At 43.9% G+C, this 14,068-nt stretch overlaps 1 protein-coding gene across 1 annotated transcript in view; it reads right to left on the bottom strand.

The window, feature by feature from the left end:
- Positions 1–545: 545 nt before the first annotated feature.
- Positions 546–14,068, bottom strand: part of UBALD2 (UBA like domain containing 2) — a 37,143-nt gene continuing 23,620 nt past the window's right edge. Inside the window, exon 3 of the mRNA XM_039328021.1 lies at positions 546–2,383. Within this exon, the coding sequence (XP_039183955.1) occupies positions 2,063–2,383 (321 nt within the window). The 3' untranslated portion in view covers positions 546–2,062. The remainder of the gene's footprint in view (positions 2,384–14,068) is intronic.

The following is a 14,068-nucleotide window of genomic DNA, read 5'->3' as shown; positions in this document are numbered from 1 at the left end:
CCTTTGCTAAGGGAAGCTCTCAATCACTATGGGATGTCACTTTGGGGGGGGGGAAGAGAGAGAGAGAGGGAAATTATGTCAGCTCTGGAGGTGGCATATATTGTTTCCTGGTGGAACCACAGGAAACTTTTTAAAAGAAAAAGAAAAAAAACCCAACAACTTAACAAGGGCAAAGTGACACTCCTCCCTCTGGCCCTCTCTGTAGGTGACTAGGTTATGCAGTTTCTCTACCGTTAGCTCTTCCTGATACTTCCTGGGTAGATTGCTCTGTTAAACTGCTTAGGCTAAAGAACGTGGCATCAAAGTGTTGTTGTTGTTGTTTTAAAAAAATAAAAATCTGTAATGCAATAGTAATTTGGACAGAATGCAAATATAATAATGACAACTATTGGCTTATCTGCACAAATTCAGCCAGCAGTTGCAATGTAACATGTTGCCTTCTTATAAATGCTTAATTATGAAACTTAAGAGACCGTCATCTATTTTTATGCTGGGGATCTCCAGCAACAATTAATTGAAAGGACAAAAAACAAGGACCAGTCAGATTAAAAAAGTGTTTTTTTTTATTTTTAAATTAATAAAAAAACCTTCAACCTGTTTAAGCAAGATTCTGATTTTAAAACCTAAAAAATGTAGGACCTCAACTCTTGGCCTGCCACTGGATTGAAGGGAGCGTTCAGGAGCCTTCCTTCAACAGATCCATCTTCTGTAATAGCTTGTGTCTCTGTGGTGCATATGCCTTTGAAAAATTAAGCTGTTTCCCTTCTGGATGAGCCTCCCCAAGGCTTAAACATTGTCCTTTTTAAAGGGAATCAGCCGGAAGAGTTGAAGGGGGAAATTCTTTCCAAGAAGAAGGGAGGGAGGGAGGGAGGGAAGGAGGGCAAGAAGATATTTCAGTTCATGGTAAGATACAAGTTTCAGTGATTTGGGATGTACCTGTTGCAGCCATCATGAAAGTTTCAATAGGCCAAAATGGGGGAGTGTGGATAAAAAAATTGTACTCACGTTAGACCATCTTTCCCCTTCTTAAAAGAAAGAAAAAAAAAAAAAAACAATACCAACAAGGGGAGAAAAAAATCCTGCCTGCACAGGGAGAAAAAGCTGGCTATCAAAATTATTTTGTTAGAGTGCACATATTCCCGCCCAAGACACGAGAGCAAAAAAATAGACTTATATGTACACAAAGTTGTGGGCCAAACTCAACATGCTGTTTGAAGAGGAAAGTCCCCAAACTGTCTAACAGCAGAGGCGTTTTGCCCCTATTTCTTTCTTTCTTTCCAGATTCTCCTCTGTGGCCTACAGAAAAAGTCTGTGGAGCAGCCTCTGCAGCATAAAATTAACAACAAAAATCACCCCCACTTTGATGGGAGAGGGGAGGCTGAATTCTTTCAGCAGATAATCCTCTGCCAAATAGGCCTCTGAAGTGCCCATGTCTCAGCTGCAACTTCTTCCAGCCCTGGTCTCTTCACACAAGGACAAGGGCAGCTACAATTTTGAAGGCAAGGCTTCCTTCAATGACTCTTTTCCCAAGGCCCCTCAACCCTCTAGCTGCTACAGGTATGGCCCCATCCCCAATGGGAAAAGAAGAGGACAACAAAAACAAGAGAGCCCCAAATTTTTGAGCCCCCCACACCCTACATGTTTCAAGGGAGGCACCTTTACTCTGTTTTCAACGCAGCTGCCTCTCTTTCCAAGCAGCGTTCTTAGAATACCACCTGGATCTTTGCAATTACGTTGCTTTCATCTGTGATGTATATACATTAGATATATTTATATATTTATATATTATAGTTATATATTTTTTTTCTTTTTAAAAAAAGAGAAGAGACCAGTTATTAACTCTCCTGAAGAGCGGATAGGGGAAGAAAAGAAGAAAAAGAAGAAAAGGATCATGGGGATAACTGATGACATATCATCAATTTAAAAAACAAAAACTATAAAATATTCCAGTGCGATCTTCAGAGGAAAAAAAAATGCCCCCTCCCATTTCCCGTGCCTCAGATTTGCCATATCCTCTTCCCCCTTTGCCCCATCTTCTTCCCCATTCCAAAAATGTTAAGTCTTATCTCTGGCCATCTATTGCTGCCATAGCTTTCTGCTGGGGGGGTGCTGGCTGAGACACAGGAGGCCACATGGGCTGCTGATGATGAAGATGATGGTGGAGATTGTGGCTGGTGGGTGATGAAGGAGGGATCCAGGCAGGTTGGTGGTTGGGAGGCGAAGAGGCCCAGAAAGGGCTGAAGCTCCCTGGAGGAGAACATGCCATGGACGTAATGGGACTATTGCTGCTCTGGAGATTCTCTGAAGTCCGCAGCTTGGAAAACATTGCTAGAGCGTCTGGGAAGTTGGGTGGTGTGGCTGGAGTATTGCTGGGTGTACACATCTGAAGGAGACAGAAGAACAGAATTATAATTAAGGATTCCATCACTTGATCAACGTGGTACCAATATGGCACATTCAGGGCAATAAGAAATAGTGTTTGAACTAGTCCCAACAACTCTCTAAAGCAGCGGTTCTTAACCTATGTGTCGCGACCCCATTTGGGGTCGATCGACCATTTTTCGGGGGTCGCCAAAGGTGGCGATCCGCCATTTTCTCCCCCCAGGGGGCGTCACCGCGCATGTGCGCTGCGCATGGGGGGCGCCGCTGCGCATGGGGGCGTCGCCGCGCATGCGCAGAACGTTTGTGTGACGGGGGGCGCCATCACACAAACGTTGAGAACCACTGCTCTAAAGGTTCAGTAGTTTTCTCTTGCCAAACACATGATATCTTTTAGCTCAGGGGCGTCAAACTCGCCGCGTCGCGTGACATGTTGCGACGTATCGTGACTTTTTTCCCCTTGCCGGAGCTGGGGTGGATGCCGCTTCCACGAGATGCATCTGGCCGGCGGGCTGGCAGTTTGACACCCCTGTTTTAGCTCAATCAAGCAGGTCAAAACAACAAAGGCTGGACTCCAGAACTCAAACCTAGAATTTTTTTAAAAAATTAAAATTGAAGAACAAACTCTTTTCTTAACCTTTTACATCTAACTCAAGTGAAGAGAGTTATAACTTTCTGTTCCATGTTAAAATCAATCCAGTGTGACCACCATCCTTTATTACGTATTTCCCATTTGTTAGTGGAAACTGAACCCCAAATAAGCATAACAGTAAAAGCTAAGTTCTTACACCATTCTTTTCATTACTCTTTCCCCACCCTAATTAAAAAGGTAGATGCTGAAAATGATTTTAAAGGGACAGCCCATATTAGCACTGCTTGGACAGGTGGCAATGGATCCTGCCCATGTGTATTTTTGGTAAGCAAAGCAAAGGATGGGATAGTCAGTAAATGGGTAGAACATTTTTTTAAAGACTGATTCAATTAGCCCAGGGGTAGGCAACCTTGGCTCTTTTATGACTCGTGGACTTCAACTCCCAGAATTCCTGAGCCAGCATGGAATTGTTGCTGGGAGTTGAACTCCACGAGTCATGAAAGAGTCAAGGTTGCTTATCCCTGAACTAGCCTGTGAGTTGCCCTTTATCTTATTTGTGGTTAAATTAGCCTAATCCCTAATTTGGCAAGATGCTTTTTGTGGTGTAGGATGTGGTTTGTCTCCTACAGTTCCCTGGGTGAAAAGGGGGGAGAGAAAGGAGACACTAACTGTGAATCTCCCATATTCCGAAACGAGGAGGTTATCTCTTGTCTGTAGAAGATAGCAACAGCAGCAATTCAGAAATTAATAGATGTTTGTCATAAACTGGCTCTACTTGATGGCTAATAACTTGCTAGGTTTATCATCTAAGCATTCTTCCTGAGAACCACAACTTAAAGGAAAGGAATATTAACAACAGGAAAGAATATCAGGCTATGTTATAGCATCGATAATAGGGAAGAGCAAGCAGCACTTATTTAAACCAGTAGAAGAGCTAACAGCTTAGCCCAGTGATGGCGAACCTTTTAGAGACCAAGTGCCCAAAAACTGCCCCACCCCAGCCCCACCCACCCGCAAGGCCACTCACCACCTCCACATAGATCGCCCAGGCTGACCAGCAGTGCCATGGGGCCATGCCTCCACCCACGCCCCACAGCATGCGACAGGGTACAAGGGCAGAGTCTTGTCCCCGCTGCCTAGCTGCCATGTCCTTGGCTGTGCTGCTCCGCGTGGGCCATGCTCGGGGGCGACTCTCCTCTGGGGGGGCTGCTGGTGAGGAGGGGGCTGTGGGGGGAGGTGGGGCTAGGGCGACGGCACACGTGCCCACAGAGAGGGCTCTGAGTGCCGCCTCCGGCACGCGTGCCATAGGTTCGCCACCACTGGCTTAGCCTATCAACCTTTTTTTTTTTTTTGGTCCCCTTGACCAATCTAATTCTGATCAAAGCGGTAAAACCCTCCACTTGATATTAATATAAGAGCAATCTCATGAATGCTTTTCACAAGCCTGGAGTTATGAATAGTCAGCAAAGAGCAGCCCAAGCACTAAAAGGCACATATTGCTCCTTTACCTGAGACAGATTCAAGCAGGGTTTCCAAAAGACAGAGTTACTCTTCTGCTGAGGGAGGAGAAAACCAGCTTTCTCTCAAGCCTGACTTTTATGGCAAGAAAAGTTTAAGATTAAAGCTTCAATTTGAAAGAAGCCTGAAACTCTCTATAAGGGAGGCAAGAGGGATCGACGGCAAAAGTATTCACACTAAAGCTAGATTCTAATGAATATACAATCAAGCATTAGAGGAGAGTTAAGTATTGCCGCCCAGTTTATAAATAAATTGCAGGTATTTCTGAAGCTGGTTAGTCAGTGGAAGTTAAAGGTAAGTGTCTTCCGCAACTGGACAGAACTGATGAAATTTCTATGGATTACAAATCACAGAAATATTTTAGCCACAAGGAAAAGCGTACAGGTAAATTCTACTGCAAATTTTCACAGACCCACAACTGTTGACATAATTCCAAATTTTAAAAAAAAAAAGTCCCATATACTATGCCATCAAAGCAAAGTATGTAAATGAGCATTAATGCATGCACTTTGCATAATTTCCACTAGACACAAATAAGTACAGTAGAAGGGGTGACTTACAGTCATGGGTAAACTCTCTCTTACCGGGACACTTATATTTTCCTATGTGGAAGGCTGCCCTCTTGTAGGCTGTATCGTAACTAAGTTCCACTTAGGGGGAGGGGGAATTCCTAGACTTGCCCTTGCACTATTATTATATCTCATTAGCATCCCTTCCGGCCCTGGGTGCTACAGCAACACACTTTTTGATTAATCGAGTCTCTTCCCATCTAGCTCTCAAAAAAGAAATGATACTTCTGAGAGATAAGAAACTGCAAGATACAGTGGTGCTTGGAATTATGTCTATAATGAAACACCCCCAATTAATTGCCCCATCCATTTTTCTGCCTATCATATGGTATCTTCATTGCGTCTAGGACTGCGCAAAACTCTTCCCCTGTGACCCAATTGGTGAACTAAACAGTAAGTTTTGCATAGTTTAACCCAAACCAAATTATGTGGTCTCTGGTGTTTCGGTGCACACACAGAACCAATTCAAACATTTTTGTTCTGAAAATAAGTTCTGTGGTGGAGGAGGAGGAGGAGGAGGAGGAGAGGGGGTTTTCTTGGGAAATATCAGCCACAGCTGGGAAGGCAAGACCCTGAGAAGATGGTGGAGGGAGGGTAGTGAATGAGTCATGTGAAGAGGGACTGACGCCCACCATCTTATTCTATTTGTCCTGTAAAATCAGTTTGCTAAATGTTACTTCTGCTAGCTGCTAAAACAACCAAGAGTCCAGTTTTTTTTCCAGTTGAACTGCAGCTAATCCAAAAGAGTTCAGCAGAATTTCTGTAGTACAATCGGTTCAGCTTTCAAAGAAAAGATTTTCTGTTTTGTGCACACTCCAATTTCGTCCTACTACTATACTTAGATGCTCTCTTGAGGAGCCCTTTTACTAAAACGACACTCTTGCGGCTACAGAAAGTCTGATGAATTCAACAACTGGAGTGGTCCGGACCTTCCCTTCTAAATTTAGTTCTAAAAAAGGTTAGCAACCTGGACAATCAATTAATGATAAAAGTGTCATTCTGAAAGATTGAGAGTGGGTTGTTAAAAATACACCCAAAATAAGAAGATGCTTTAAGACTGCTGAAAGCGCAAGAGTACAAATCTATTCTGAATATTGATAAATGTACAATAAAAACATGTTAAAAATTATTAATCAAGGAGTAGAAGCAAAAGGTGGTTATAATTTTCTGGTTCAGGACAAAAAAAAGCCTCATCTGAGCACTCCCCTTGCCTTCCCCTCCAGCATTGTGCAGATTCCTCCAGAACGCTCCCATCTCAGGATTTAATGTCTTTGCTCAAACTCTTTGGGAGAGCCATGCTTTTCACGCTACATTCTAACTGGGTAGTTCAACACTGTTTTAGAAACATTCTGCTGTTCTGATGGCACAGCTGGCAAGTGTGCAGATGCTACCCTGGCAAGTGTTCAGAGCCTTCAATGCCCTTTCACTGTCTTTAAAAAGCTACATTCAAGACCTCAGTCAGAGGTGCATCAACGTGAAACATCAAAGATGGAGGTCTCCCAGTCTACATCTGTTACACAACATGCTTATCGTTCTCAGTGCTACCATCTAGCTTCCTTGTTGGGTGAAATTCACTCACACACATACACACACACGCGCGTGCGTGCACATGCCATCCCTAGGCTCAAGGTATCCCTTTGTTTTGAGGATGAACGTAGACCTGCTGTATTCTGTTTCCTAATTTTCTTTTTCTTTTTATAAGTGAAATCCTCTCTCTCCCCAAGCCAGTTTGCCAATAAAGGAGAATATTTGTAGCTCAGGGTTGAAATGAGGGGTCCATAGTGCTCTCTGAGCTTGATTGCTTTCTTGCAGACGTTTCATTACCCAAACTAGGTAACATCATCAGTGCTGATGATTACCTAGTTTGGGTAATGAAACATCTGCAAGAAAGCAACTAAGCTCAGAGAGCACCAAGGACTCATTTTAGCTTGAATGGCACACTAAGAAAAGGGGCGTTGTCTTACCTGAACGCCTTTTCTCAGTATGGAGATGGAGAATCCACCAATGGGTTTTCTCTGTCTGCCTGCTCTTGAGACCAAGTAGCCAAACTTGACACACACCCTCTTGCTAGGAGATCCAGTCTTAACGAGGGCGAAAGTGGCTGAAGGTAGACGAGGTGTTGACTCTCAATCCCTTAAAATAGGCCTAACTGACCTAAGGGTGGGCATGGATTCTCCATCTCCGTACTGAGAAAAGGCGTCAAGGTAAGACAACGCCCCTTCTCCAGTACAGGAGACGGAGAATCCACCAATGGGACATACCAAAGCCTCACTGTCCCGAGGAAACAGTGAGGCCGCAACAGTGTCCCTGGAGACCACCTGCTGAAAGACCCTCCGACCAAAGAAGGTGTCCGCCGAAGCAAAGCGGTCAATCCTGTAATGGCATACAAACGGGGAGGGCGAGGACCATGTCGCAGCCCTGCAAATCTCCTTGATGGACGCCTGAGGGGCCCATGCTGCAGAGGTCGCAGCACTGCGAGTGAAATGGGCAGTAAGATGACTTGGAACCGGCAGGGAAGAGGACTGGTACACCTCCGCGATACAGGCCCTGATCCACCTGCCAATAGTGCCAGCGGAAACCTTCTGTCCCAGAGAAACTGGACAGAAGGAGATAAATAGGGCCTCAGATCTACGAAAAGTCTCTGTGCGCTTCATGTAACACTGCAGTGCCCTGCGGACGTCCAGTGTGTGCCACAGCCACTCCAAGTCATGGGAAGGATTGGGGCAAAAATTTGGCAAAATAACTTTTTGTGCCCTATGGAAAAGGGCAAAGTTGGCCGACTAAAGTGTTGCATCTGCAGAATATCAGTGGCCACCGCCATTTTGCTTAGGTCCTGATGGGTCCAAATGTCCTCAGCAGGGACCCTGGCCTGAAGCTGACACAGCCATAAAAGAGTGGTACGCACAAAGGACGCACAAGTGGCCGTTTTGATCGCCCATTCTGCTGATTGATGGGTCTTTCTGAAAGTCTGGTCCCACTTCCTGTTGTCCGCTTTAAGCGCCTCCGACATGTCTCCAGCAACCGCAGTCTGGAATACCAGAGGGGTCCAGGCTTCATCAACCTTGGGGACCTCCAGGGCATCAGTGAGGTCTGTGGAGGTGCTGAAAATCTTTTTGTCAGACCTGCTTACAGAAGGGAAGGAGGAAGGGGAGGCCCACTGTTTTTTGATCCCCTTGAGAAAAATAGAGGGACATGGAACGTGATGTTGGGTTGCCACCGTCTCAAAAAATATCGGATTTGGACTGGAATCTGAAGTTGCCTGCGGCTGAGGGAACTGATTGGACCCTATGTTTGCCATTGATGTGGCCTTGCGAAGTAGTGGAAGAAAAAGGGCTGGATTGAACAAGCCTCCCGATGGAGAGGGTTCAGATGGAAGTTCCTCCTCCTCTGATAGATTAAATTCCGGCTACTCCTCACCTTGCGGAGATGAGTATCTGCTCATGGAGGAGTGTGCAGGAGATGTGGGTTCCTGAAGACCAGGAAATCCCGTGGAGGGAACATACGGTGGCATGATCAATGTGGAAGCCCCTTGCCCAGATGGATAAAAAGACCTTTCCACTAAAGCGTGGTCCACTACCTTGGACAGTAAGGCCTCAAGACATCCATTGGAGAAAATGTCTCCAATGTCCGGACACCTGAGCCCTGCGGCCGTAGGAGTGAAGGTGGTCTCTGGGGCTGAGCTGGTGTCTGCTGAACTAATACAGAAGGGGAGCTGAGTGCGGCAGGTGTCCCTGTGAGAGATCACACACCTTGGTCCAAGGTTGAAGGGCCTAGAGGGAGGTCAAATTCAGGAACTGCCATTTGCTCCATCTCTAATCCGGCCTGTCTCTGCACTCTGGAGAACTCCTTCTCCAGAGCCTGGTGCTTTTCCGCCAACTTAGAAGGCTTCTTGAGAGTGGTCTTAGCCTTAGATTTGGGCTTGCCTGCCGCCTCCTGTTCAGAGGATTTGTGGCAGCCGTAACTGGAGGATGGAGAGGTAGTGCTCATGGGTTGAGGCATCGTGGAGCCCTCCATCCTGGTTGAGCAGGCTCAGGGAAACTGAAGCGAAGCTCTGGCAGGCAAGCAGTTGGCGGAAGCGAAATTGGAACAAGTAACAAGACTGCTCCCCTGACCACCTGACCAGAAAAAAATTCTATCAGGGCTTTGGTCATGGCACTTGAGTCATTTGCTGAAGGCACGGTTGGGGACCCGCTCTGGGCTCCGCCCGGAGGCCTTAGGTGGCCAGTCAAGGTGCATCAGAAAAGGCAAAAACTCCCAATGAAGGGCGCAGAGGGCCTGAGACAAGGCTTGGCAAAAAAGGAACAAGTTCAAAATGGCGGCTGGACAATGTGGTCAAATTGTAATAAATAATTTCCGATGAAAATTTTGCCCAATCTGACAAGAAAAATCCACTATGGTAATGTGAAGAGGCCTGCAGACAGTCACTGAGACAAGGCTGCAATGTGGAGGACCACGTGGCATTTTTCAAAATGGCACCCGTGGTGGGTCCGTGAAGATGCTGCTAAATTAACAGGGCTGCGGTGGGGCCAAAGGACCCTAACACCCAAAACATGTGGCCTATCCCAAGCAATCAGAGGAAGGCCCCAAACAAGTGAAAAATTAAAGTGTTTTATTTACTTCGTTCCCTGGGCAGTGGCTCCAAAATGGCGGCCGCAATGTGCTCCCCATTGGAAATGGCACCGGAGGCTTCAAAACGAAGATCACAGGTGCTGGGGCCGGACGCGATGGCAGCGCTAAGCGGTGCACCGAGAACAAGTTCAGTAAGGTAGCCTCCGAACGGCAGGCAAAAAAACAGTTAGTTTTGAGTTCGTTGCCTTAGACGGCAACCAAAATGGCGTCCGCGGGTGTTCTCAGCTGCTGGAGATGATCCGGAGGCCCCGAATTCAACTAAGAATCTCAAGCCTGCAGCACAAGATTCTGCTCGGTTGTTTAAAGAAACGGGGGGAGAATGAGGGATATCCTAGGCAAAGCCTGTCCGAGATCTTTCCCCAGAGCCCTGGGGAAATAGGGAAAGGAAAGCTGCAGAAGCCTCCACCCACCTCCCACTCCCCAAATTGTGATGTAAAGTAGCACTGATCCCAGTGCTATGAGAAAGGTAAGGGAGGATTCCAAATTAGAATTTGCAAATTAAGGGAGGATTCCAATTAGTATTTAGTCAATTTAGAGGAAAAAGGAGAATTCACCAATGGATTGCTAACCTGCTATCTGTTGAGAGCCAAATCTGATACTTCAAGAGCTGAGACCAAGTTAAGACTGGCTCTCCTAGCAAGAGGGGGCATGTCAAGTTTGGCTACTTGGTCTCAAGAGCAGGCAGGCAGAGAAAACCCACTGGTGGATTCTCCATCTCCTGTACTGAAGAACTACCATTTCATTCTGGGTACTTAACTACACAAGCTGAATCTATTGGGTTAGAGGACAGACACGGAAGGACTGTACCAAATCACTGTACCCCATGCATTACCCTCATTCCTCCTATAAAATGAAACAGGTTGAAAAGTCAGTGGACTTATATGCTCACCAGTCATTTACATTCAGTGGTGTACATGAGAACAAGTGTGCCCATTCCACAACCCTATTAAAAAAAACACTCCCTGAAACTCTTCCAGCCAAGAGACTGAAAGCCTGCCAATAATGTATGCATATTAAACCTTGCTCACCCATTATGATGCACCTGAATAATGAGATGTACCCATTTATTTACACAACAGTGTATTTCCTAAACAGCAACTCTCGTCAACCAGTCCAGCACTGTCTTTCCAAAGATTTCTTCATACCATGGGAATGGCTTCTGTATGTTTTCATTTACTTAGCAAATGTTCTGTACAATCATTTCTATACACAAGCTGGGAAACCGTACATCCTTTCATGAATTAAGCTTATAGACTGGCGCTCATTCGCCTGCCATCCAGTTGAGTAACAGCTACTACAGCTTTCCATCAGCTGACAGTATATAAAAAAGTCTTCATATTTTGTGTCCTTGGTCATATAAAACATTTCAGGGTGTAACTTTTTCTTCAATAGGTGTGTTCTGGGATTAGTTACCCTGTTCCTCACTACCAGAAGTATCTTGAATTCAGATTTTACATTAACTTGTTCTAGACTTCTGAAAACCCTGGGATTCCCCAAGCTTAGATATATGCATGGTGTGTGCATGTGTGTGTTCGTTCATTCATTCATAGGAAAATGTGCCATGCAAAACCAGCCATTTTGTCATCTATCTACACAGTCACTAGGAACTGAAAACAACTTGATGGCACATAATCAATCCATCAGTTTAGCAGCACAGTTCTAAGACTATGGTTGGTGTGTTACTGGGAAGGGAGGGTATATGACCCAAGGATTGCCCATGCATAATGTAAAGGAAGAATTGTCATACTGTTCTAGCTTCAGGCTGTAAAGATAATCAACGTATTTATAAACTTAAAGGAGACTGGAATTGCTAGTAGTTTTCTAAAAAAATAAAATCCTCATACTTTCAGGTGAAAATCCATGAAAAAACTGATCAAATATTTTGGGAGGGTTAGAGAAATTTGCCTTAAAGCAAGTACTTTCAACTGACCTACTTCTTCCAGCACCAATTTTACATGTGGTGCTTCAGAGTCCTTATACACTGTACATTTTCTTTTTAACTTCCTTTCAAAGTTGTATACCCAAACCTATCATTTTGATCCAGACCACACACATTCATTTTTTATTTATCAAATCAATCTCAATTCCCCTCTCCCCGCCCTCTGTCTCATAACCAGTTGTCCATCCATCCAAGCTGTTTTTCTCCAATGTTCCTGTCATTATAAGCACAGGCTCATTAAAGGAGATGTTGGGGGTTCTTTTTACATCAGGCCACAGGATGTGATTCCATTCTGTATCTAACCAAGTCCCCCTGCCATGTTAACATTACAAAATAATTGTACATTATTGAGAATAATGGCACGAGTACTGTAGAAAAAAGAATATTGATCGAATACCCTGTCTGATGAAGCTTAATTGCAACCTTAACATTTGTTTAAATACTGTTGTGGAACTAATGAATGATGGTAGTGGATCACCAAAAGACCTCTTGTGAAAGCATTAGACCAGTGGTTCTCAACCTGTGGGTCGGGACCCCATTTGGGTCGAACGACCATTTCACGGGAGTCGCCAAACAACGCAGTCCGCCATTTTTTCCCCTTTTCCTTAGCTGTGCTACTCCCTTTTATTCTATTGGCTTTTGAAAGCCAATAGAATAGACTCTCTTGAACAGAGTTTAATTCTATTGGCTTTCAAAAGCCAATAGGAATTTCCAGGCTGTCTCTGCCCTGCTGAGCCCGCCAAATGTCCCATTCTGCAAATGGTGCTGCACCAGTTGAGTAGTCCTCGACTTACGACCGGTTGAGTAGTCCTCGACTTAAGACCGGTTGGGAATCGCGGCATTAAAAAGGTTGAGAACCACTGCATTAGACAAACTATATTGTTTCAAAGCAGAAGTCAGTTAGCCACAATATACCTAAACTCTATACACAGGACCCAATTCTCACAAGTTGGTGTCCCATCATTTGTGTTCCGACTAAAGATTCTACTGATCAAAAGTTGCCTAAGAATTCTGAGAGTTATCAATAATCCAAAAACATCCTGGGAGACTAATGACTGGGAGGGGGGGAGCTCTTAGATCTCCTGTGGATAAATGATTCAATGATCTAACATTTTACATTACCTTCATACCTTAGCACCTAGGGTGGATAATAATCAATGATTTTAAAAAATAATAATAAAAAAATCAGATTAAAAAAAATTAAATTGGATTTTTTTTTTAATTTTTATCAAATTTACTTTAATAAAATGCTTTCAGGGTAAAAATCTACCTAAATATAGTTTTCTATTTAAGATACATTAATAATTTTAGTTTATTCAGCATGAAATGGAGCTTAGTTATATAATATGAGGCTACGTGTTCTCCAGTATTTACATTTTTGGTAAACTCACTCAATGAATCCAAGCTCTGCAAGCTGAGATAACATGCACTGCATTGATGCATTCACAATTTCACAGTAACCATGATATAAAGCATAAAACAAAGTTCAGGAATATTCCTTTATTCCATTGTTTTCCAAATCTATGTACACTACAAACCGTATGACATCTGTACCAGCTCTAAGTGTTCTCTTCACTTTTAGAAACTGTCCCCCCCTCTTATAAATAAATACATACAGACACACATAAATACATCCAAAAGTTACTGAAAATATACTTCGGGCCTGCTTGAAAGGGATTTTCTTTTAAAGTTGCCAGTGTGGAATGAAAAACAGATCCAGGTTAAATGTACTTGGCAGCCAGGGTATACGTTTTACACATTCAGCTGCTTGAGATTAGATACTGGTGTTTAATCTCTAATGAAGTCACATTGGGGGAGGAATAGTGTGGTCTTTGTTTTAAAAGAACATTTTGAAATACAATGTTTCCTTAATTCTTTGAAATCGGATTTATTTGTAGTGTGATTTGTCTACTTTCATATGGTAACTATAAAAGCAGAGAAATTAATATCAGTATGCTGTGAGGCAGAAGAATAAAGGTGCTAACAGGGTGGATTTGATTTAATTCACAATTTAGATCATGATTTAAATCACTAGTAAAAAGGCTTGATTTAAATCATAATTTTTAAAGAGCAATTGTCATCTCTGTCTTGCAATGGCTCCTCCTCTGACCTGCTGTTGACTCACCGTCAGTCCCATTCACTTTAATGGGACGGCTGGTGATGCGGCAGTGACACAACAAGGTGAAGGATGTGGTGGGCAGCAGGTGAGTGGATGCCCACTAACAGGCGCTGCCATGATGGATCTAAAATGACAGGTGCTCTTTAAACGTAAAGACTCATTCTTGCTGGTAGTTAGAATCTTTAATATTATTATTTGCAAACAAAATGAAGGTTCCCTATTTAGAATAATAAGCTGTCAGGTTAGTAAAACAGCGATATCAGAACCGATATCACACATAGTTGGAGAACTACTCAAATTCTTTTATTTAACTAAAAAATGCA

The sequence above is a fragment of the Crotalus tigris genome, unplaced genomic scaffold, assembly GCF_016545835.1.
Source record: "Crotalus tigris isolate CLP2741 ecotype Arizona unplaced genomic scaffold, ASM1654583v1 scf7180000024370.6872682, whole genome shotgun sequence".
Taxonomy (NCBI): Eukaryota; Metazoa; Chordata; class Lepidosauria; order Squamata; family Viperidae; genus Crotalus; species Crotalus tigris.
Note: the sequence above shows the minus strand (reverse complement) of the source record. Positions and strands in the feature narration are given on the sequence as shown.